This window comes from Catharus ustulatus, chromosome 6 (assembly GCF_009819885.2).
Source record: "Catharus ustulatus isolate bCatUst1 chromosome 6, bCatUst1.pri.v2, whole genome shotgun sequence".
Classification (NCBI taxonomy): domain Eukaryota; kingdom Metazoa; phylum Chordata; class Aves; order Passeriformes; family Turdidae; genus Catharus; species Catharus ustulatus.
This window is the reverse complement of record NC_046226.1, coordinates 7,401,803-7,422,668: the sequence shown is the minus strand read 5'-3', so window position 1 is coordinate 7,422,668 and position 20,866 is coordinate 7,401,803. Positions and strand designations below refer to the sequence as shown.

At 43.9% G+C, this 20,866-nt stretch overlaps 1 protein-coding gene across 1 annotated transcript in view; it reads left to right on the top strand.

Moving 5' to 3' along the window:
- Positions 1–16,942, top strand: part of ESR2 (estrogen receptor 2) — a 43,315-nt gene extending 26,373 nt beyond the window's left edge. The window contains exons 7-11 of the mRNA XM_033063516.1: positions 883–1,182; positions 6,063–6,201; positions 8,750–8,883; positions 12,697–12,871; positions 14,841–16,942. Of these exons, the coding sequence (XP_032919407.1) occupies positions 883–1,182; positions 6,063–6,201; positions 8,750–8,883; positions 12,697–12,871; positions 14,841–15,030 (938 nt within the window). The 3' untranslated portion in view covers positions 15,031–16,942. The remainder of the gene's footprint in view (positions 1–882; positions 1,183–6,062; positions 6,202–8,749; positions 8,884–12,696; positions 12,872–14,840) is intronic.
- Positions 16,943–20,866: the final 3,924 nt, after the last annotated feature.

Here is a 20,866-nt window from a genome sequence, read left to right as displayed (position 1 = left end):
TTAGTAGAATAAACAAAACCCTTCAGCTAAAGTCAGTGGGGACAAAGTGTTGAATGTCCTAGAAACTTAATGTTAGAACATCCAATATTAAAGGGTGTTCTCCCCAGATATTTGGGTTTAAGGGAGTGTCCTGGTTTGGAGGACAGGTGTCTGCTAAGAAAGGTGGGACCCTCTCTTTGAAATGGAGAATGTAAACCCCCTCCTTCCAAAATATTATAATTTTGAAATTAAGGGGCTCTCAGGCAAAGATATGGGAATTAGGAATAAGAGTTCTTTACTAGGAAAATTAAAGTAGAAATACAGTATTACAAAAAACAAACCCAAAATGCTGACAGAGCCAGAGTACAACCTGACACCCTGTCAGCCAGGGTGTTGGTAGCAGTCCCATTAAATGGCGACTGCATCCTACTGCAGTGAAGTTAAAACAGTGGTCCTGTAGAAGGGTGCAGTTTTCCTCCAAAGGTCCAATGATGATGTGGAAAGGTCCAGTTTTCCTCTGAGATCCAGTGGAAAAAGGGTGCCCTGGTATTCTTAATATCAGTTTTTATCTAGGTAGGAAAGGCTTGCCTCTTCCCCCTGGGTGGAGCATCTCCCAATGGGATGCAGTAATTTTATCAGTAACACAGTGGGACTCAATGGGCAGAAAATGACTCGCTGGAGGAAGCATGGGTTGTGAAAAGATAAAGAACAATGCCCTGCCTGGTTTCAATGGATGGCCCATTAGCAGAATATCTCCTGTGGAGATAAGGATCACTGCCCCACCTGGTTTAAACAGATGGTGATAGAATAGATACCTTTGGTCACATCCTGTAGTGCAACCTAAGACAGGGAGGAAAATCCTGTCAGCAAACCCCTCCAATTCGACCCCACACCTGTCACCAGGCTCAAGGAGAGAACGCTGCGGGTACCGGATCCTGCGGAGCCACCGCGGTGCGGAGGAGCGGGTGCACTGCCTGGGCAGAGCCAGGAAGTACAGCGAGGCGGCCACGCGGGTGAAGGAGATCCTGCTGAGCACCGTCAGCCCCGAGCAGTTCGTGCTGACGCTGCTGGAGGCCGAGCCGCCCCACGTGCTGGTCAGCCGGCCCAGCAAACCCTTCACCGAGGCCTCCATGATGATGTCCCTGACCAAGCTGGCGGACAAGGAGCTGGTGCACATGATCGGCTGGGCCAAGAAGATTCCTGGTGAGAAATTCAGCCTTGGTTTTTGTTTGTTTCGGTCAATGGTTTTACCGTCAATGTGTCCCCCTCTGTACGTGCATGGTGTGAAAGTCAAGCCTTCTGTCCTGTGTAATGGGGAGTTTATTGCTCTCAGTAATTAACCTCGACGGTTTTTGATTTAGACACAATATAACCCATAGTCTACTGTCTGTCCTTACTCAAAAACTGTTCATTTTGTTACAAAGCAGTTGTATGTAATTGTTGTATGTAATTTCTACCTCAGCTGTAAGTACCTGATTAAGCTGATTTAGAAGGTTCATTTAACATCAGATTCTTACTTTGAGTACTGATAGAGGTTTCTAGTAGTTGGTTGTTGGAAAATCCCAGCTCTATAGAGATGGGACAACTGAGAGGCACTTTAAAAGAATTTGTTCCATTATCAGTCTCATTGAATGGTGAAACATAAGAAATGGAAAACTCTATACCATTCTATCAGAAGCCAACTTATTTCTTGGTTCAATACCTTATAAATATTTTTCAGCCTATCAGCTTTTGCCACACAATGGTGCTAATAGTTTGAACACCAATCACCTATTATTTTATCCCACATGGTCTGGCTACAATGCATCTTTCACAGTTCAAATTCTCTAAAATATCTGGTCTTTCTGCAGGGCCATAGCTTGAAACTTGTTTCTAGTTCCATCTCTCTCTCAACAATGTCTTCTCTACTCCATGGCCTTTCTAAGTCAACACACCTTATCTTTGCATACAGGTGTCCAAGACTGTGAGCTTTTAGTCAGGCTTTGAGAATCCTTTACAAATCCATTTCTTCCAGGTGGTGATAATTGAAGGGTGTCCAAGTCCTGGGTGTCTGCAATCATTTCATTTAACAGAGCTGCTACAGAAAAACATCAGTGGAGCTCAGGATTGATTTCAGATTGATCATGTGCACTCCTTCAAAACAAAAATCAGTAAAGCTTCTTTTGGTTGTTGGCAGCATCCAGAGCATGCACTGCAGTACAACTGCCTGAAATATCTCAAACATACCCATGGCATCATGGCAATGAACCATTTCACGTCTCACAAACCAGAAACAGTGAGCATTGCAGCTCCTTCTACATGAAATACCCATGACTGAAACAGGCAGAATAAAAACTAGAAGTGAGCTAAAATCATGGAATAATTGGTGAACTCACAGCAGCATGGGGCTAAATCCTGAGTTTCAGATAGAGTGCACTGGTGGGAGCCAGCACTCCATGGATTCTCTCCTGCTGAAGGATTCAGAGCATGCTGGTGTGTGCCCTGCCCTGCTGCTGGAGAACACACATGGAAAACGTGACAGGAGCCCTTCCCTCCAGAAACACAGTGTATGCACAGTGCAGGAAGCAAACTTGGAGGAGAACCTTTCATTCAATCCTCAAATTAGGAATTTAGCGGCCAGGAAAGCACATCCTATTTCGTGTCTAGGTGGAGTGGTTGATGTGCTTGCAGCTCCCACTGCTGAACACATCTCCCAGGGACAGAGCAGCCTAAGACTCTGTGTGGGAGGGTCCAGGTGAGATGGTTTTGGGGTGTGCAGATTCCAGGCCAGCTGCTGAGCTGCTGGGGAGGAGATGTTTGCACCCCAGAGCATCTCAAACCATGCTGCACATCTGCAAAGTGGTGATAGTGGTGCTCTTAATCTGGGATGTTTTAAAATCCTTTAGACTTATTTTTGTGACTTAAGAAACTGAAAATAACTGTGAACTAACCATAAGGGGTTAAATGATATCTATAGTTAAAATTTCTTGTCTAATCATAAAAATGTGATCAGAGGGTGCCATTTCAGAGGACTCCACTTAGTTGTGTTTATCTGGTAGGAAGTGAATTATAAAGGAAAATCAGTCTTAGAAAATGACCTCATTTGAACCAATATTTCAGCAGAAAAAACCCCCAACCCAACCATTTCCATTTTCTGATTATTATTAATTTATTAATTTCTGGTTTTTAACTCTGAGACTTTTTTTTTTTTTTTTGGAAAAACAAACCCACAAATCCAAACCCTCAGCCAGTTAAGATTAATTATTTTTATTTTTTACAAGATCAGTTTCTAAACCAACCTCAATTTTGGGATCAGTCACTTTTAGTTTATTTCCAACATGTGTCAGATATAAAACCTTTGTTTGGTAGTAAGATAACTATGAAGAAAACCCATTGAAACAATCAAACCCCTTCAAAACAGTTCCTGGGAATGCTGACACTTTATTGTCTTTGGGGTTTTTTTGTGATCATCCTGTTGCAGAGAACAGAAATAAACAGCATTTTAGAGCAATGCCAAAAATAGGTGTGATGTTTCATATGCACCCAATTATAGGTGACACTGCCATATTATATGGCAGTTAGACCATTAACTTCAATGTGCATTGACTTTTTTACTTTTTCATTAAAAAGCTGCGATGACTAAAGCTCAGACATGGAATTTTACTTTTCAAAAACTCTTGCCTGAAGGTAATCATGTCCATCCCTGACTGGTTCCTGGAGGAAATGTCGTAGGAAAAAATAGAGAGTTTTTGACTAATGACCCAGTGAATAGTAATTTTACTTTCTGAAAAGCTGAATATTGGCTTTTGTTTACCTGGGTTAGAAGCCCATTTTCTTCTCTAAGTTAGTATTGGATTTTTCACCACTCGAGGTGAAAAAAAAAATTATTTTTCCTTATTGTATTCACGGTAAGTTTTTGCATAAATAGGAAAAATGCCTGTTTTTATTTTGTGGGGTTTTCATATTTAATATTTAATAACAGTCTTTTATTATGAACTTTATTCAGTGGCTGTATTTTTGTTCTGGAGTTTCAGCCTAATGGAGTATATTTTTTTGTTGCTCAGTAAAATAGAAGCTGACATCTGGATTTTTTTCCTTCTGAATTCAAAGTATTTTAATTCTCGGTTGTCAGGCAGCAGAACACAGCTTCTATAATTGCCTCTTGCTTTGGTGACCTAGTCTAAAATAGTTTGACATGGTTCACTGCTGAAGCTGTATTGCAAATCGATGAGGTGTTGTCACAATATCGAAATTTGGAGTCATTATGCAGCCTAGGGTGTTGCTGACCAGAGCAGTGTCTTTTTTTCTAGTTTTCACACATCCAGTACAAGTTTTTTTCCTTGCCTGTCTTAGCAATTTATAATTAAATTATAAGGAATAGAGCCCACAGTCCAAAGGACATGTGATACAGTCAGAGAAAAATTATTAGTTTAATGTCATCTGGAGGAAATTAAATGGGGCTCCTGACCCTGCAGTGAAAGCTGTGCTGGTGGTTTGCTGTCCTGGACCTTTGGAGCATGAGATTGTTACGAAAAAGAGAAGAGAAGACAGCTGTGCTTAGTGCTGCTGATAATGTGAGTTTAGCAGATGACATCCGTGATAAATCTGCATTTTGAGAACCTCTAGATTGAACCCTGGGACTTGGTCTGACATCTCACTCAACCGAGAGAGTTTCTAAACCTGATTATTCCTTGTTTATGCTAGAGAAACCAGTGCATGCCAGTGTAAATGTTTATTTAAATATACTCTGAAATGTCTTTGGGCTGTTGTTTCCCAGGAAACTGACACTATCAGTTTTGGTACTATTTACACTTCTCTGATTATTTTCCTAAAAGCAGTTTTAAATGATGAGTGTGTGTGGCAGATAATCTGTTGCTGGCTGTGCATTCTGTAGTAAATTCTGTGACAGTGGAATCCAGGAGGGAAGGTAGCACTCCCAGGCTCCTGTTTACCCCTCTTACAAAATCAAAGGAAAGGTTGCACAGCTTTGGAAAGCAGCACGTTCAGCAGTGATAACAGTGAGCATTGCCCAGTTCATGTGTCACTGACTGTCTTCCAGCTGAGTAGTGTAATAAGATCAAAAATACATGAAGCATTTGTATAAATTCCTGCCAGAGAGATTATTTGGCAGCCCAAATGTCCTGTGTGTGTTTTAAGACCTCAGACAACTGGGAAGAACTTCAGGAAACCTGTCTACCCTGGCCAGGCTGTGTGGATTTGTCACCATGCAGTGTCAGAGATCTGAAGAAGCTCAGCTTTGAAAACTGTGACCTGATCTTGGTTTTGATCACTGAGCAGCTCTTCATCATATCTGTGTTTTCCTCATTGACTGAGCAGTCTGTTTTCCCACTCATGTTTTGATAATTTACATTTCTGATCTTTTGGTTTGGAGTGTGTAATATTTTTGGTTTTTTTTTTTTTTTTTTTGACTTCTAGACATTATTTTTTCCACAGTCATCTTTTTTTTTCTTCAGGGGAAGGAAAAAGGTAGGCTGTGACTGTCTCTGACTTCTGGCTGTGCTGCAGTGTTATCTAAGTGTTATCTTGGTATAAATTCTGGAGAGAAATAAATCATAGAATCAGAACCATAGAATCATAGAATGAGTTGGGGTGGAAGGGACCTTAAAGATCCCTTTGTTCCAACCCCCTGCCATGGGCAGGGACACTTCTCTTTATCCCAGGTTGCTCAGAGCCCCATCCAACCTGGCCTTGAACACTCCCAGGGATGGAGCATCCACAGCTGCTCTGTGCACCCTGTGCCAGTGCCTCACCCTCTCAATATTTTTTCTAACATCTCTCCTCTTTTAGAACAAGAACATAAAGCAGGTGACTCTGCAGTCATTTGAGTTTCACCAGCTGTATGGGACTAATTGCACTAAAACACCACTTTGCTTTATTCCAAATATCTTGTGGAAGGAGATAATAGCAAATGTTTTTGTTCCAATTTGAACTGGCAGCCTGGCACTTTGGATGTTGGTGCTCCCTTATCTTCACAACCTTTAGTTCTCTCTTGTTTTTTTTTTTATTCTCATATACTCATTTTTCTTTATCAAAACTGAGCATTTGACAAACTGATTTCTTTTATGCTGTTTGTATCACTTTAGGCTTCATTGATCTCAGCCTCTATGACCAAGTCAGGCTCTTGGAGAGCTGCTGGATGGAAGTTCTAATGATTGGTTTGATGTGGAGATCCATCGACCATCCTGGGAAACTGATTTTTGCACCAGACCTTGTATTAGACAGGTAAGAGGAATAAATTTCTTGACAACACTTGATATTTGCTGTCTGAAGGTGAGCTGAATTGTAAGAGGAAGAGGATTAAGCATGGCAGATGTTATTAATATTTCATCTAACTTTTTAATTTACTTGTGCTTGTAACAATAATGTCCCAAGGTTCCACATCCTTACAGGGGCTTAAGGAATGCCAAGCTTTAAAATCATTGTTGAACTTGCAAATTCCTGAACTCCTGTAGAGTGTGAAGTTTCTCTGCCTTTTTTCCCACATCTTTTGGTGGTTTTGTTCCCTTTTTTCCAGATCTCTAGATGCTGAAACTGTCGATACAGCAACACAAGGCACCACATTGTCCATTTGTGCCTACATCCCTCATTAAACAGAAGATAGAGTGTCAGGCATTATTTTAATTATTTTAAATAGCCTACCTGCCTGTTTTTGTTCCTGCCACTACAGCAGACTTCATAGTTAGCTATAATAGTGGACATTGGAGCACCAGCTGAGAGGGATTTAAAGACCCCTAGCCTGCTGTTGGATACTAAGAATATTTTTTCAATAGTACAGCAGGGTGTTTGCAAGTTTAAAGATTATTTTTCCATAGCAGAATATGGATTAGTAAGGATGTTTTTCTACAGAACCTTAGAAGGATTTGACCTGAGCTTCACATTGGTAAAAAGTCAGGGTAGTCTTAAAATGTCTTTTAGCTTTTTCAGCCTGGAAAAATTCAGATTTAAACCAGTTCTGCGATTTGCAATCAATAATTATCATTGTAGATACAGACAGGCAAAATTGGCTAATAACAAAAAAAAATTTAATTTTTAAAACAGAGGAAATAAATATTATTTGCTGATATAAAATTCAATACAAGGACATGCTGCACTGTAGAGTGCAATGATCAGAAATTGATGAAAATGTACAATACATTTAATTGCTCAAGAGTTAATATGTGCTGGATAGAGCATTTCTTCATTTCCTCAAGAGTGGGAGCTTACAAGTGTCTGGGCATGCTGTAATTTTATTCAGGACATCATTATATGAACCTGGTCTATAACATGATTGTTTTTGTCTTAGTTGAACTTAGAATCCTAGAATGGTTTGGGTTAGAAGAGACCTTAAAGATCATCTCATTCCACCCCCCAGCCATAGCCAGGGACACCTCCCACCAGCCCAGGGAGCTCCCAGCCCCATCCAGCCTGGCCTTGAGCACTCCCAGGGATGGGGCAGCCACAGCTGCTCTGGGCAACCTATGCCAGGGCCTCACAGCAAAGAATTTCTTCCTGATCTTTAATCTAAACCTACTCCCTTTCCATTTGAAGCCATTCCCTCTTGTCCTGTCCCTCCAGACTCTCTCCCAAATCCCCTCTCCAGCTCTCCTGGACCCATCTCAGGCACTGGAAGGGACTCTGAGGTCTCCTTGGAGCCTTCATTTCATTCATAATCTTTGCAGACAATATTTCTCTGGACCCTGTCCATGTTTCGAATCTGGCAGCTGCCTGTCCTTCTCTAAAGCTTAATATTCTTCTTTGCTATGAGGAGCACAGGAAACTGGGCAATAAAAAATACTTTTTGCAGGCAGGCAGAACCTGCTGCCCCTAGGTGGTGGCACCTGCATGTTCCTGCCTCCAGCCTGAAGGCTCTGCACCTTTCTCTTGGGATCCAGTATGTTTCTTTTATTCTCCTGCACTGCTGTGCTTAAATCTGTCTCACCTTAAAAACATTACAGAGAAAAAAAATCTCCTGTTACAAAGAATATTAGAAACCTCCCTTTGAATGATGTTGTTGTAGAGCTTAATCACCCTTTTAGTCCAGTTTGTATAAACAAAACTAACAAAAAAAAAAAAAAAGTGGAACAGAACTTCAGTAATTTGAAATTTGCCACAGCTGAATTTTAAACAAATAGGTATGACTTGTTTGGGGTGTTTTTCAGATCTCAGAATAGGAACACTTCTCATATCCAAGATGGAGAAAGTTGAATTCTGCAAACACTTGCAAATATAAAAATAACCAAACCACAAAACCACCAAAACCCCAAATACCTTTCAATACCTACACAGAAGAAATGCCAGGAGATAGGAACAAGAGTTGTTTTATTCTTTAAAAATGTCTTGTTATTCCGAGCAACTTATTTCAGGAAGTCTTTCTTTTTTACCAAGTCCTGAGGCCTCCATTAGGTACAAATATTTTGTTATTGGTTTTGGGTAACTCCTTGTGGAACAAATCTGGGGAATTATTCAAGGTGGTTCTGTGCCCTGCACTACAGGATTTCAAACTGATTATCCAGAATTATACAGGCTGAGAGGATACAGAAATGTGATCACACTTATGGCAATCCTGTTTGCACTTTAACAGCTTCTGTTAAACAGAGAAAAACAGTTTCTTATAAATGCTGACCTTTCATACCAGTGTAGTTTTCAATTTAGATTCCATGATAGAGCCTTTTAAATTCTCCCAAAGATGAGATAAGACAGGCCTTTTGCAGCCTCTTTCATGCTTTGACTTTCATCTGAGTCAGTTCCCTAATTCTACTTTTTTGGTAACATGTTGATTGTGTTTCCATAGGGATGAGGGGAAATGTGTAGAGGGGATTTTGGAGATCTTTGATATGCTCCTGGCCATGACCTCGAGGTTCCGAGAGCTGAAACTGCAGCACAAGGAGTATCTGTGTGTCAAGGCAATGATCCTCCTCAATTCCAGTGAGTATGTGCTTGGCTCTAATACTGCACCTTTTCTTTTGAGGGTGGCTGGGAAATCAGCCTCAAAAACCCAAAATATTAAATAATAAAAAACTGTTGGAAGAGAATAATGTTGGAGTTGTCTGGTAGATTGTAAAGATTTTTGCTCAGGAAACTTCTAAGCTGTATCATTTGGGGCTGTATTTTGGGGCTGTGTCCTGTTCTAAGAACTGCATGAAAGACCCCAAGTTCTGATAACTTCTCACAGGGTGGGGCTCATGGCTCAGGCTGTGGATTTGTCCTTTTGAATGGGAAATTTTGCTCCTATCTCTGGATCCCAGTCACATGCAAAGTTGCTGTACAGCCCTACAAACCTGTCCTTAATTCCTAATTCTAGTAATACTAGTTACTCAACTGAGTGATGATTAATGGGGCCTAAATGTTCCTATTTAATGGTAATGAGCTGGTTAGAAATGACTGGAAGCAATCAACAGTTCTACAAGATGAGTTTCAGGACAGGAGCTTTGCTTTGCAGCCTCTCACACAAGGTGAGTGTTTGCTAGTTTAGGGTAGCCTGCAGTAAAAAGTATATCTTTCCCCAGAACATTTTGTAGTCAATATTGACAAAAAAAAAATCCCACAACAAAATAGCAGCTGAACTATTTACATCTACTGCTTTCAGCAAGAAGCTGCTGCATAATTCTTAGTTCTGTACTGAAGGGGAGCAGTCCAGCTGCAATCCCACCTGGCTGCCCACTTGTTTGGGTTGGAGTGTTGATCTGCTGGAGGGTAGGAAGGATCTGCAGAAGGATCTGGATAGGCTGGATTGATGGGTCAAAACCAACAGCATGAGGTTCAACAGGACCAAGTGCTGGGTCCTGCACTTTGGCCACAAAAACCTGCAGTGACACAGGCTGGGGGATCAGGGGCTGGAAAGCCATGAGGATGATGATGAGAGAAAATGCGATTTCATGATGATGATGAGAGGAAATGGCCTCAAGCTGCACCAGGAGTGGTTTAGGTTGGATATTAGGAACAATTTCTTCACCAAAAGGGTGGTCAGACATTGGAAGAGGTTGCCCAGGCAAGTGGTGGAGTCACCATTCGTGGAGGGATTTAAAAGGTGTGGAGATGTGGCACCTGGGGATGTGGTTTAGTGATGGCCTTGGTAGTGCTGGCTCAAAGGTTGGACTTGATGACCTTAAAGGATTTTCCAATCTAGATGATTCTATAATTCTGTGGATATCACTATTTTGACAGAAAACAAAAGCTGTTATTTCTTTTCCTAAAATACTCACAAAAAAAAAAAAAAACCCAGCCAAAACACCCCAACCAAAATCCACATTCATCAACCATATTTTCTTCAGAGTTCAAGTCTCAAAAGATCTGTCCTTTCTCTTCTTCTACTCTCCTTTCTTGACAAAATTACAGTAATTTCACAACTATAAGGCGCACCGGACTATAAGGCGCACCCCCCCGGATTCGGCAAAATTTGCAACTTTGTAGATCAGATAAGGCGCACCGGTCTATAAGGCGCACTTTTTTTTTGCAGTGAGGCCCCGCCCCCAGCTCACCCCGTGGGGTTGCTGGCCGAGGCCCCGCCTCCACCCGGCAGCCATTGGCCCCCGGGCCCGCCTCCACCCGGTAGGGGCGGTGCCGCGAGCCACCGAGCCACCCTGGACCCGGCAGCCATGGGCCCCCGGGACTGCTTCCACCTGAGAAGGGGGTTGCCGTGGCCCTCCTAGCCCACATTCACGCGGCAGCCATGGCTCCCCAGGACTGCCTGGACCCAGGAGCGGGGTTGCTGCCGGCCCCCTAGCCTGCCTTCATCCGGCAGCCATGGGCTCCCGCGGCTGCCTGGAGCCAGGAGCGGGGTTGCCGTGGCCCTCCTAGCCCACATTCACGCGGCAGCCATGGCTCCCCAGGACTGCCTGGACCCAGGAACGGGGCTGCTGCCGGCCCCCTAGCCTGCCTTCATCCGGCAGCCATGGGCTCCCGCGGCTGCCTGGAGCCAGGAGCGGGGTTGCCGTGGCCCTCCTAGCCCACATTCACGCGGCAGCCATGGCTCCCCAGGACTGCCTGGACCCAGGAACGGGGCTGCTGCCGGCCCCCTAGCCTGCCTTCGTCCGGCAGCCATGGGCTCCCGCGGCTGCCTGGAGCCAGGAGCGGGGTTGCCGTGGCCCTCCTAGCCCACATTCACGCGGCAGCCATGGCTCCCCAGGACTGCCTGGACCCAGGAGCAGGGGTGCCACGGGGCCCCTAGCCCACCTTCATCTGGCAGCCGTGGGCTCCCGGGACTACTTCCACCTGGGAAGGGGGGTGCCGCGGCCCCCCTTGCCCACATTCACCCGGCAGCCGTGGGCTCCTGGGACTGCTTCCACCCGGGAATGGGGGTGCCGCGGCCCCCCTTGCCCACATTCACCTGGCAGCCATGGGCTCCCGAGACTGCCTGGACCCGGGAAGGCGGGTGCCACGGCCCCCCTTGCCCACATTCACCCGGCAGCCGTGGGCTCCCGGGACTGCCTGGACCCGGGAAGGCGGGTGCCGCGGCCCCCCTTGCCCTCATTCACCCGGCAGCCGTGGGCTCCTGGGACTGCTTCCACCCGGGAATGGGGGTGCCGCGGCCCCCCTTGCCCACATTCACCTGGCAGCCATGGGCTCCCGAGACTGCCTGGACCCGGGAAGGCGGGTGCCGCGGCCTCCCTAGCCCACATTCACCCGGCAGCCATGAGGCCCCAGGACTGCCTGGACCGGAGAGGGGTGGTGCCTTGGTCCCCCTGGCCCGCCTCCACCCGGCAGGGGCATTGTCGCGGGCCTCCGGGCCCGCCCCCAGCCGGCTGCAGTGGCACTTCCGGCTCCCCCCATGGCTCTCAGCTCACACTTCCGGTTTGGCAAATTTCGCTGCTTTGTACATCAGATAAGGCGCACCGGACTATAAGGCGCACTTCCGGGTTCGAGGGAAAATTTTAGTCAAAAGGGTGCGCCTTATAGTCGTGAAATTACTGTAATAATTTTTCCCTAATTTTCAAGGTGTTTGGAGCTCTGTCCTTCCACAGGTATCTCTGGAGGGAGTGTTGAGATATTTTTCTTTCCCTGGTCCCAGCTCACTTCTGCTTTATCAATAATGTTATTGTGAGTTTCCAGACAATCCTAGGGATGATTTTTTTTTCCTTGTCCCTACCCTCAAACCTCTTCTTTTTTTCCTTTTGTTAAAAAGAATTTTGTGGGTTTTTTGTTTTAGTTTTGGGGGTTTTAATTTGTTTGTTGGGTTTTTTGTTTTGGGTTTTGTTTGTTTGTTTATTTGTTTGTTTTTCTTTGGTTGGTTTTGAGGGGTTTTTTTACTTTCAAGGTTTCTCACTGCAGACATGTGCTGTATTATGACACCCTTAGTGATCTGTAAGGAAACCCAGCTGGGTCACTCTGAGCAGTGTCACTGACATGTTCTCCTCCCTCCCTACTATATACTCAGGGAAAAGGTTTTTTTCAACAAGAAGGGATTGAACAAGCATAATATTATAGTGCATAATAGTTCAAAAAACAAGGTATGGAGGAAAAAACCCTGGAGAATGGAGAGCACATCACATCCTGACTGAAGGGTCTGTGTGCAACATGTCCTGGGAGGATTTGGGAGAACTGCTCACTTTGCAAATGATGGGGCCATCAAATTCAAGCTTGATGTGGCATATGCAGCATTGTTTGTACAGTCTTGAGGGGAGTGTCAGGGAATGGATCTTCTCCAATTGTGTTGAAGTATTATGAATTTAAAAAATCTACAGTTGTAGCATTTTGTTCTTCCTCATTAGCAGCAAATATTTCTTCCCCTTCTCTGGTTAGGCATGTTCCCCTTGTCAGCAGAGGAACCTGAAAGCAACAGGAAACTGCACCACCTGCTCAACGTGGTCACAGAGGCTTTGGTGTGGGTGATTGCCAAGAGTGGGATCCCCTCACAGCAGCAGACAACTCGCCTGGCCAATTTGCTGATGCTCCTCTCTCACGTCAGGCACGCCAGGTACGGTTTACAGAGTGTGTGCAACACTTGTGTTGTGTTTATTACAGCAAAAGAGAGGTGGCTGGAACTCCAGAGCACCCCTGAGGGAACCCTGTCACCTCTGTCACTCTGAGGCTTTCCTTCCTAGCACAGCAAAACAGGCAGCACACTCAAGTGCCTGCTGGCACTCAATGGTGTGATGATATTAAAAGGCTATCTTAACCTTATTGCATTAAATTGGTCATTATGTCTCTGTCTGAAATGTTTTACAATAACACAAATTGAGCCTTTCAGAAAAACATCCCACCCAGCCATCAAAATGGAAATCTGTTCCAAAACTGATCTGCAGTGTGGCCTTTGGTAGAGAAAATTGGATTTTGGGGGGCATGTTTTTCCCAGATAAATTTGCTGTCTTTTATGTGGAGGCACAGAGTTTTTACTAAATGACTCATGCTACAGCAATGTCAGGCTCCTGTTGGTTCCATGGGAAGTGGCTCCAGTTCCTGCACTTCCTAGAGAGGTCTATCTATGCTTGTGGTCCAGCAGGATGAAATGCAGATCCTACAAAGAGAGGTTTTAATTTTCAGTCTGTCATTATTAAATTATTACCCAGAGGCCAGCTATTGACTAAGCTGTCTCATGGCTTGACTGTGGACTGTGTGTCCAGGGAAGATGTCCTGGGATGGACACACAAAGCTGGGATGGGCACATGGGCTGGAGCACACAAAGAGAGCCGGGCACATCTGTAGGGACACTGAAAAGGGGATGGCCACTTTTGCAATGAGCTTCCTGGGAGAGCAAAGGGCAGCATCAGGGACCTGATGGTGCTGAAAGACAGCTTTTAACGGCCAGTTTGGGGAAGAGTTTGAGAGCTGGCCTTGCAAAAGCTCCAGCACCAGCCAGAGCTGCACCTGTCTCATGGCTCTGATCTCTGCCGTCACCTGGATTGTGCTCTGTGATGTGACTCCACATCACAGCTTTGCAGAAGCTGATCTGGCATTCTGTGAACAAACATCATTAATCTTTGTGAATTTTTTATATTTTCTCACTAAGCCAAGATTTTCTGTGCTGTGTCTTCCTCAGCCAAAGTCTGGAGGCTGCTTGCTATGTGCTTGTTGTGTCCTGTCTCCTTTATCTTGCTTGGTGCTGGTCAGTCAATTAAACTTTGCTCTGGAAATAATTGAGAGCTGGGTGTGGGAGAAGGGCTGCAATTTTTTCTTGCCCATTAACATATTCCTAACTCTTGAACTGTAGCAGAACCTGGTTTCTCTGGAAGCACTGACCCCTCCCAGCCCAACCCACCAGCTCAGCTGTGTGCTGTCTGCTGCTGGTTCCACTGGGATGGAGCTGGTGTTGAGCAAGCCTTGGATCTCAACCCCAAACCCCTGAGTGCATCTGGAGTATAAATAAGTGTGACTGCAATGGCAATTAGTCCAAACCATTACACAGCACTGAGTGTTGAAGCTCACAAGGTGTCATTGTATCTTACTGCATAGCAGAAATAATATTTTAAATTCTGTAACCACCTGCAAGATCCTCTCACTGGACATGCAGAAAGTAAACAAAGTGTTTGAAATTAGCTGGGTAATTAGGTCTTCCTACTCAGCCAGGTAGGAGAGGTAGGTAGTCATTAGTAAACTGCATGTAGTAAATCCCCTTTTTGCATAAAGCTTCAGTATGGGGCCTTCCACATTTACAGCATCCAAGAGGTTTTTCCTTTCATTTCAATAGGGCTGGTACATCCAAATTATTTCCTGAAAGAGTTTGTATGGTGCAAAACAAAACTTGCTTCTCTAAATAGTAGAAAATAGTAGAACATTTAGCCTTAATGTATTGGGATGTTGTACTGTTCACAATGCTAAGTGATCTCAGGGACCACAGCATAAATCCAAATTTAAAAAACAGGGGCTCTCTTGAAACCATGATTGTGTTTTTCTTCTCTGCACTGTTGGAACCAGAGTGCTGAGTTATTTTCTGTTCTCCTGCACAGTAACAAGGGAATGGAGCATCTCCTGAGCATGAAGTGTAAAAATGTGGTGCCAGTGTATGACTTGCTGCTGGAGATGTTGAATGCTCACACCCTCCGAGGGCAAAGGAAGCCCCTGGCCACACACCCTGAGTTTGGCACACTGGAGCAAATGGAGCCTGGAGACAGCCTGAGGAAGGGAGCACCCCAGTAATTGTGTCAAGACCTGGAAATGTGAGGCTTTTTCTGAGCTATGGGAGCAAACAGAGCTGCTGTGATGGGGCTGCAGAAGTGTGACCTGGGGAGAGTTCTCATCCCTCCTGGATTTGCACACTGGTGTCTCAGGAGAGGCCATGGGGAGCTCACTCTGTAATTCTGACATTGCAACAGCTGCACTGCTGTAGTGCCTTTTCTGAGACTCTGCAAAAGCACCTTATGAAATCAAGCCTCAGAACAGCACTGTGGGACTGGGGATTGCTGCCTCTCCTTCTCAGAGGCAGAACTGAGAGGGAGAGGTAAAGGGACAGCTTTGAGATGGCAGAAGGAGCTTGGAGAGAGCACCTTGGTCTCTGTCTCCCAGAGCAAGACTTTAAAGCACTGACTGAACAAAGTCCTCTTTCATCACAAGATGGTGTGAAATGTAGAACAGCATCATTTTGGACAGATGTTTACTGTGTATGCTGGTCCCTGGGGAATGCCTGCTCTGCAGCTGATCTGGATAAAGTGCCGAGATACAGACAGTGTGAAGGAGCTTATTCTCAAATATGCAATGGCCTTCATTTGAAGGTCATTTGGAATAGCTTCTAGGGTCAGTTCAGAGCCTCTGCAGAAAGTTTAAATTGATCTTAAGTTTGTATTTTGTGAGCCTATTCTTAACACTCACATTATTATCTGCTTATAATTCTTCAGTGCTTTAAGCAACAACCAAATTGTCTGAATATTTCAGTCAATACTGACCTTTGAAACGTGTTTCGTCTGTGAGATTATCATGTTGTTTTATATATTTATTAATGATGTTAAATCTATTCTAATAATTAGGTACAAGAAGTTGCTCTGTGAATATTAACTGTTTGTATTTGTATATGATCTGTTGATCAGGCCTTGTGATACCAGCTAGAAAAAAATCTTCCCACCCCTTTGACTGGCGTGTGGAATTACGTCCTGCCCACCCAAAACCTCTTGCAGGGGGTGGGGCACTGGATGGGAACATGGATGGGGATCTGTTTTTGTCTGCTGCCCTGAGGTTTGCTGCTTGCTTGTTCTCAGCATGCATGGCACCTTGTGCTGTGGTCTTCATATCTTTATAGGAGCCCTCAAAGAGCGAGGATGGGGATAATGGTAAATGTGAAGATAATGTAAAGATGGGGATAATGTAAAGCACTGCTGTGCTTTGCAAGTGTGATGACTTGTTTGAATTACGCTGAAGATGTAGTGGATTATTCCTTTTTGTGCTGATTTCTGCATGTGTTTAAGCTGCACTGAGTAAAAAAAAATATTGATTAAATAGCCTGGCTGATGAGCTCAGAGATCAGCAGGGTGGCATCACTCATTCTGGTATCTGTCTCTACATGGAAACATTTAAATATAGCACATGCATGTTCTGGGCATTATGGTGAAATAAATTGGGATCACACCAAAAGTCTATTTTGAGCCAATAAGTCTTTTGCATTAGGGACTTTGATTAGTATGCCATTTGCATATTTTGAATATTAGCCAAACCATTAATCTTGGTGGTTTTTTAAAGCCAAGGACAGTATTTTTTATAGGAGGTTTTCAGTGAGTTACATATCTATTGTCTGTTTTGATCTTGTACTATACCAGATGCTGCTGCTGATCTAAATTTTTACTCTTTGCCTTTTTATTGTTTTTAAGAAAATGTAATATAGCAGTGTCCTTCTAAAGATGTGTAATATTTAAAATGAAAAAAGGAAAAAAAATGTGAGTACAGTCTGGAATTTATTGGTACTTTCATTTTGAGAGATGTTTTGCTGTGAAACAAACCTGTCTCAGTATTTCTTAGGCTTGATTGAGTTCTGGCCTCATTGCCTGTTGTGTTGCTCTTCCTCTGATTTTCCTTATCCTGTGTAATCTTTTGGTTTAATACAGTTTTTCCAAGAAATGTTTAAGTGATTTGTTTGTTTGTTTTGCTTCAAAAATGTTGAATTTATATAAATCTTGGAACAAACCTTTTGAAGAGAAAATGAGAAAGACTGGGTATAAATAATGAAATTACCTTCTAAATGGAATTTTGCTGTGGATTGACTCTGTAAAAGGGATATGCTGCAGTTTTGTGCTATGTGCTGTTCATATATGTTGCTATTAGTACAGTGCAAATAGGAAAATGATGTGATTTTAACCTACTTTTTGTCTTGTTGAACATAATTTTATTAAAAGTTGCTAACAGTGTTTTAAAATGGGTGAAAGTGAACAGCTGTGGAGTCTGCATTAATGTAGCTGTGTTCACACTGGGATGAGGAGATGCTCATCTCCAAGAGCACAGGGAGATGTGTGGCAGGGGGTGCCTGGGTCTCCTGAGAGAGATGTTGAGTTTGTTCTGGGTCTGGATCCCCCATATGCTGCATTCCTGGTGTGGACATCCCTGTCCCTGCCAGCCTTGAGCAGAGCTGTCCCTCTGTGCTTCCATTTGGATTTGGGGGCTGTTCCAGTCTCAGTGTGGATGAGAGGAGTCCTCAGGACCTGCAGGGGCTCTGAGGAGGGGAAGTTTTATTGCTCTCCTTCCCTGCTTGGCTGGAACACAGCTGCTGCTGCTTGGGGAAATTGTGCTGCAGTTCTGGCATGTTCACAGAGGTGAGCAAACCTGGCTCAGGCAGGAGGGTCAATTGTCATGAGTTTAAAAAAAAAAAAAAAAAAAAAAAAAAGGAAGGAAAAAGGAAAGAAGGGAAGGCCAAACTTTTTAACAGCACACATAAGGAAAATATGCTGAGCTTCCCCTCTCAAGTCTGGAACTGGATCAAGATGGTAAAACAACCTTGGGTGGTTTTCTTTTTTTTCTCTTTTTTATAAAGAAATGTGGTTTCAGACAGGTGAAATGCTTTGTCTTCAGGAATGTGAGACCTTTTCCACACCTCTGTCTTCCTTCAAATTATCCATTTTTAGCGCTCTCATGTTTCCAGTCACAGAAAAGAGGGCGGGGGAAAGATATGTAAATATGTTGAAACACTCTCCCTTGAGATAGTGCCCAACAGGGTAAATGCTCCTATAAAATAGCAAACTAAGACAGTTAGCAAACTAAGCACTTGATGATTTTTTTAAAAATAAATATGTGTATTTCCATAGTCATATTATGTTAATTCCTTGCTAACTGAATGATAGATCTACACAGGGATCATTATGGTGAAAGGAGAGCATCCTTTTAAGTGCTGGAATTTTAAATTTTACTCTTGATAAGCTAAGGAGTATGAAAGATATTTGTTGTATTCGCATCATTACAGTGGTTTAGCAGAGCCTAAAAATGCAGTGAGGCCCAGAAAGTTGCCTGTTGATCCTGTTTGAGAAATCATCTTATTCTGAGGTAAGAAACTTTGTCTTGCTTGGACTTTTACCATAGAATCATGGAAGGGTTTGGATTGGAAGGGACCATCTCCCCAGCCATGGGCAGGGACACCTTCCAGCAGACCCAGGTGCTCAGAGCTCCATCCAACCTGGCCTGGAACAATTCCAGGAAAGGAACACCCACAACTTCAGTGTCCGGTCACACCATGCGCTTGTTAGAAGTCCCAATCCAGCTCTGTTGTAGGCCCTGGAAGCTGCTCCAAGTCTCCCTGCAGAGCTCCCCTCCCTGCAAGGTGTCTCCAACCCACCCCAGCCTCCATTCCATCCCCGTTAGGGGGTTCTGGCTTCAGATTGTGGGTGTGGGACTCACTGTGCAATAGTTTTGAACATGCCAACCATGCTCCAGCCAGGGAGTAGCCGCTGCATTTTACCCTCTAATTTCTGCACTGTTGGGATGTGAACATAACTTCTCAAAGTTTACCCCAGGCCATCTTTTCACACTTCCATTTCAGGCATAGAAACACCTTTGCTATCACCACCATCCATCTCAGAAAAAATGGTTTGGCATTACTTAGGTCCTGTGAGGTAATGGGTCAGCAAAGCAGTTAAGATGTGGTCATCTGCTGTGCTGACCCAGTGCCCAAACCAATTCTAAAGAGATGCCACAAACGGGAACATGAAAAGCAAGTGGATTGCTACAATATGGGATGTAAGTATTATTTACATTAATTTTTCACAGTATTCCACTACCAAAGTGAAGTGTGGGGTGTTAAATGGCACTTTCATAGCTAAGACTTCGTTTTATTTATGGTCTGTGTATTATTTAACTCCATCTTTACATTTAAGAGTCACCTACGCTCCTTGTGCATTGCTGTGTTAGCAATTTCGATTTAAGTGCACAAAGAAAATGAGGCTGCTTTGCTATAAAAATGCCAACATCTGCTGCTACTGCCTCAACAGACAAAACCTTCTTAACTCATCAGAGTGTCACACAGGAGCTGGCATAGCCATTACCTGTGCTTACTGCACATCTCCATTTGTTTTGCACAAAATGTTTTGTTCTGAATCCTGTCATTTTAGTTTCAACATTCCACTCTCTGTGAGTTTGTAATGGAAAGGGGTTCCCAACTCAAAGTGGTGCCTTTTAAAGCACTTTATGTATGTTATGGTAATATGAAAACAACTCCACAACACCCCAGCCCCTCCCTTTCCCCCAGCTGGCTTTAGTTCTGATGGTGTTTGTCTGCTGCTGTGTTTCATTCAGTTATGGATTGCTGCAGCTGACTAAACAGGCACCATGAAATGTAAATACATGGCTTTGTGTTCATTTCCCTCCCCCAGCTGAGCTCAGCCTGGTTTCACGAGCACATCATGTGTGTGCTCAACGACTGAGGGCCACCTTCCACCACACCAAGTCACTCCAAGCCCCATCCAACCTGCCCTTGAACACTTCCAGGGATGGGGCAGCCACAGCTTCTCTGCACAACTTATTCCAGGACCCAACTACCCTCACAGCAATGAATTCCCTCCCTACCCCTTATCTAAAGCTGCCCTGTGTCAGTTTAGAGCCCTCACCCTTTGTCCTACCACTCCATCCCCTTGTAGAAAGCCCATCTCCAGCTCTCTAGCAGGTCCCCTTTGGGTACCAGAAGTTGCTCTGAACTCTCCCTGGAGCCTTCTCTTTGCTGTTGCCTATGCTGGAGAGGGGTAGGTACAGCTGAACACAGACTCACAGACTCATCTCACTGCCAAAAAATAAAGACTTCAATTCAAAACTAATTTTAGCTTGGTTTGATTTCTCAATGCATGTAACAACCACAATGGGGTTGAGCTTGCTCTCACTACTGCATCTGCCCTCTCTTTAAATTTTTTTTTTCCTTTCCGGGCCACTAACACCCCAGTCCTGAAAGAGATGATGACACAAAGAAATTGTTGGGGATATAAAATGACTTGTTTAAAGCAGACTTCAGTGTCAGCCTACAGTGCAGTGATTATAATCAATTGGAAATAAAACTATTTAAAATAGGTGTGGAAGAAAAAAGATATAAGCTACTTCCCAGACTTTTTTTTTTTTGTGACATTTTGAGGTAATTTCTGGAAAGCTCTGCTTTTTATATATTACATCAGCTCAACAATTTGATATAACTGTTCATAATGAAAGGAAATTGTAGGCTAAGAAATTTTCCTCAGACCTTTTAACATTGCTCAATTTTTCCCCCTGCACAGGTTCTTTAATGGAAGAAGAACTGAATATCACATCAGTAACTGCCTATTACTTCTTGGCAGAAAGGTCTGCATGGGCATTTGTGACAACCTGGCAATGAAATAATGGTTAAAGTTGGCTCACTTCTACAGAGGAAGAAACTTAAATGAGCTCCATCTTAAAGTAATTGCTTTGAAAGTATCAAATAATGATTGCAGAGGGAGAGAGGACAGTGTGTGTGGCTGTGTGCAGCAAGGGGTGAGGGGGATCCATCTCTGAATACAGCCCCAGTGTGAGAGCTGTTGGTGCTGGAGCACAAGTCTGGCACCTCAAC